Source organism: Raphanus sativus, chromosome 4, assembly GCF_000801105.2.
Source record: "Raphanus sativus cultivar WK10039 chromosome 4, ASM80110v3, whole genome shotgun sequence".
Lineage (NCBI taxonomy): Eukaryota > Viridiplantae > Streptophyta > Magnoliopsida > Brassicales > Brassicaceae > Raphanus > Raphanus sativus.
The window spans coordinates 31904400-31907650 of record NC_079514.1 but is presented as its reverse complement, the minus strand read 5'-3'; the positions used below and the strand labels follow the sequence as shown (position 1 = coordinate 31907650).

General features: G+C 43.3%; 1 protein-coding gene across 1 annotated transcript; it reads left to right on the top strand.

The window, feature by feature from the left end:
- Positions 1 to 994: 994 nt before the first annotated feature.
- LOC108850714 (uncharacterized) lies at positions 995 to 2790 on the top strand. Its single transcript, XM_018624197.2, has 5 exons — positions 995 to 1252; positions 1346 to 1779; positions 1884 to 1992; positions 2099 to 2650; positions 2761 to 2790. The coding sequence occupies exons 1-5, from the start codon at positions 995 to 997 to the stop codon at positions 2788 to 2790; spliced, it is 1383 nt and encodes a 460-aa protein (XP_018479699.2).
- Positions 2791 to 3251: the final 461 nt, after the last annotated feature.

Genomic DNA, 3251 nt, shown 5'->3' with positions numbered 1-3251 from the left:
CATCTCTAGCTTCCATCTCTTCTACCACGCTCTTCTGCTCCACTTTAATCTTCTTAGCACGGGCTTGGCCAATACCATATCCAAGTCCAGATAAACATCGTCACCAATCTCTTTCATATTCCTCCTCGTAGTTCTTGAAGGTCTTTTCATCTCCTCTAAACCAGTACCTCACTCTTTATATTCCCAATCATCCTTCTGCTCCTTGTCGCTCTCTTCACCGCTGACATCTCCACTCCCTTCGGTGTATCCTCAATCTCCAATTTGACTGAATCCTAAACAGCCTCAGTGTTCTTCTTACCTCCCCGAGCCCTGGAGTTTCACTTCTTCTCCGCCGCAACAGCTTCTTCCTCATTCGTAATCGCTACTTTACTTTTCGTAGCCCTAGCTCTTTTCGATCCGGATAGTGGATCTGGATTTGTATTCGAGAGTTTCGTCTTCTCTTGGACCCTTGACGGACGCGAGCTTCGGCAGTGGTGGAGTCATCGTATCTCAGAGGGAATTTGAATCGGTTCAGATTGTCTAAATCAAACGAAATGATGCTGAAATACAATAACTTCTGCAGACCCATGGCTTTTCTCGATCATCGATTCAGAACGTCCACGGCGAGTCCTGGCGATTTGTCTCCGGCGATGATGGAGCTCGATGTCATCGTCCATGGCAGCTTGAAGCCGACGTTCAATCTTTTTTTATTAGATATTTTCTTGTGTAATTAGAGTATTAAATTAGCTAGGGTATTGTAGTCTTTTGATCAATAAATAAAGGTTATTGTTGTGACTTTTCCCTTCTAGTGCTATTTTTGAGACAAAAAATCTAAAAGGTGCTATTATGGAGAATTGCCCAATAAATTACTAATAATAAAATAGTTCTTTTATACACATATTACATTGGCAAAAAAAAAAACAATAGATATTAACATTGTTACTAACAAACCATCCAAACAAAATTTCGAAGCAATGAAATACTCAAAGTCAATCTCTCTCTAACGCCGTTCCCGATGCAGTGCAACCGTCATCTTCAACCTCCAGAGATGCTCAACTCTCCCCCCTCCCCTTTCCCACTTGACCCTCCTGATCCTCCATCACCACTCTCCCCCCATCTTTTCCCTCCTCTAGCTTCTACCCCTCCACTATCCCGCTCTGAAATCCGTCGATCCCATCTTACTGCTCCTCTTCTAGTTGATACTACCATGACACAAGCTATGGAATCTCCTCCTACGGCCGTTGCTCACGGAAATCCTACTCAGTTTGGATCTGTCCCTCAGATTGAAACCCTCAATACTATTACTGCTACATAAAACCCTAAATCTGTCATTTCTCAAATTACTAACAGCTTGTCTCCTAATCAGGAACAAGTTGTCTATACTCTTCCAACACCATTTTCGAACTTGCCTAGTACTAACCCACAAATTTCCCCTCCACTTGTCCCCTGTGCCTTTAAAAACCCCATTTCCTCCACTGAAAATTCTTCCTCCCCCAGGCCAATTCCCAGCCCGACAGAACAACCTCAGCCCCATCGCCTGAACCCTCTACTACCAACCCCTGAATCTACTCATGTCCCTTCCCTTGCAGAAAAGCTTAGTGTAAAAGGGGACCGATCGCTTACCAGACTAGCGCCTGTTACTCTTTCAAGTAATGGTCGGCCTCGTGTTCTTATTCCAGACTCTGTTTTCCAAACTGGTGCTAAGATGCATAAAGACTTCATAGTGTGCTATTTCAACGGTAGACCTCCACCTTTTAGCCACATTCAAAGTGTTCTGTGTCACATGTGGGGAAAAGGAAGGTCACTCGAGATACACAACAATCCTCTTTAGCGTTCTGTCATAGTAAGAATACCGAGTGAGTTTCTTAGACAAAAGATACTGGATAAAAACATTTGGTATGTAGGAGACTCGATGTTTCATACCGCGCAATGATCTTCATCTCACTCTGCTGCCACCCCTCCACTAAGCTCCATCAAGATCTGTGCTCACCTCACTGGAGTCCCATTAGACCTGTGATATCAAAAAGGCCTTAGTCTGGTTGCAGGTTTGATTGGGGAACCTAAGGAGACTGATGACTTCACTTTGAATTAGGTAAGTCTCACCTTGTCTCATGTGAAGGTGGAAGTGGATCTCACCAAACCATTGCCAAGTGTGGTTGAATTTGAAAGACAGAGTGGTGAAGTTGTAGAAGTAAAGGTGGATTACACGTGGTTGCCTCCCACCTGCTCACATTGTCATGAGATAGGATATGTTCTAAGGAATTGCTTACATTATAGCCCTCCAAAGGATCTTCCTCCGATCGATACAAGGACAGTTGCAAAATTAAAGAAAAAAGGATCAGAGACTGGCAAGAAAACGTCTGCAAGTACTTCAACAGCAAAGACTAAACAATATGTGGTTAAGAAAACGGCTACTCCTTCAACGAAAGACACTGTTCCACTCTCTACTCCACAAAAACCAATCTCTGGCTCCATTTCTCTTCCTTCTAGCCCTTTGGCTCTTAAACCCCCTTTAGTTTTAACCGCTTCTATTCCATCATCTATTATTCCATCTACTGAAAGTCCTCCTGACAAACCTACAAAGCCCTCTCTAAAATGCTCTCGTTCTTCTGCTACTTTCTCCTCTCCTTTGCCACCAAAAATCACTTTTCAAAGTTCTCATCCTCCCCCTGTCTCAATTTTCCCAGAGATAGGCACCTTAAAATACATTTCTAATTCCTCTTTTGTTGAAACCCCTCTAAAAAACCTTTTTTGCCTTTACTTAATGTGGATTCTCTCCAGGCCCCTGGAGACCCTTCTTTATCTTCCTGATGAATTATAAACTCTTTTTTGGAACCTCCGTGGTTTAAATGACCCGGATAAACATCGGAGTTTCTCGGACTGGCTATCTAGCCACAAACCTATTTTGGAGCCCTATTGGAAACACATATCAAGGAACTACCACTACCCCAGTTAATGTCTACTCTCTGCAGAGATTGGCACTATTTTTCTAACCACCTATCGGATGAGGACGGTCGTATTGTGCTAATTTGGAAGGATCCAGCAAAAATCAGTATCATCTCTGAGTCTAAACAAATGGTGACCTGTGAAGTCGAGCTACCTAACTGTCCTATGTTTGTCTACTCTGCTATCTATGCTGCAAACACTCATGAGGAGAGAACTGACCTATGGGTTGAGCTTCTGAATGTAGCCTCTGGACATGTATTTTATTCGAAGCCCTGGATGATTGGGGGCGACTTCAATCAGATCCTCCACTGTCATGAGTGTGGGAA

Coding starts and splice junctions, on each gene's coding strand:
- LOC108850714 (XM_018624197.2), top strand. CDS start 995: ATGCAGTGCAACCGTCATCTTCAACCTCCAGAGATGCTCAACTCTCCC. Junction 1,780..1,883: donor CACATGTGGGGAAAAGGAAG/GTCACTCGAGAT, acceptor TTTGGTATGTAG/GAGACTCGATGTTTCATACC. Junction 2,651..2,760: donor AAAGTTCTCATCCTCCCCCT/GTCTCAATTTTC, acceptor GATTCTCTCCAG/GCCCCTGGAGACCCTTCTTT.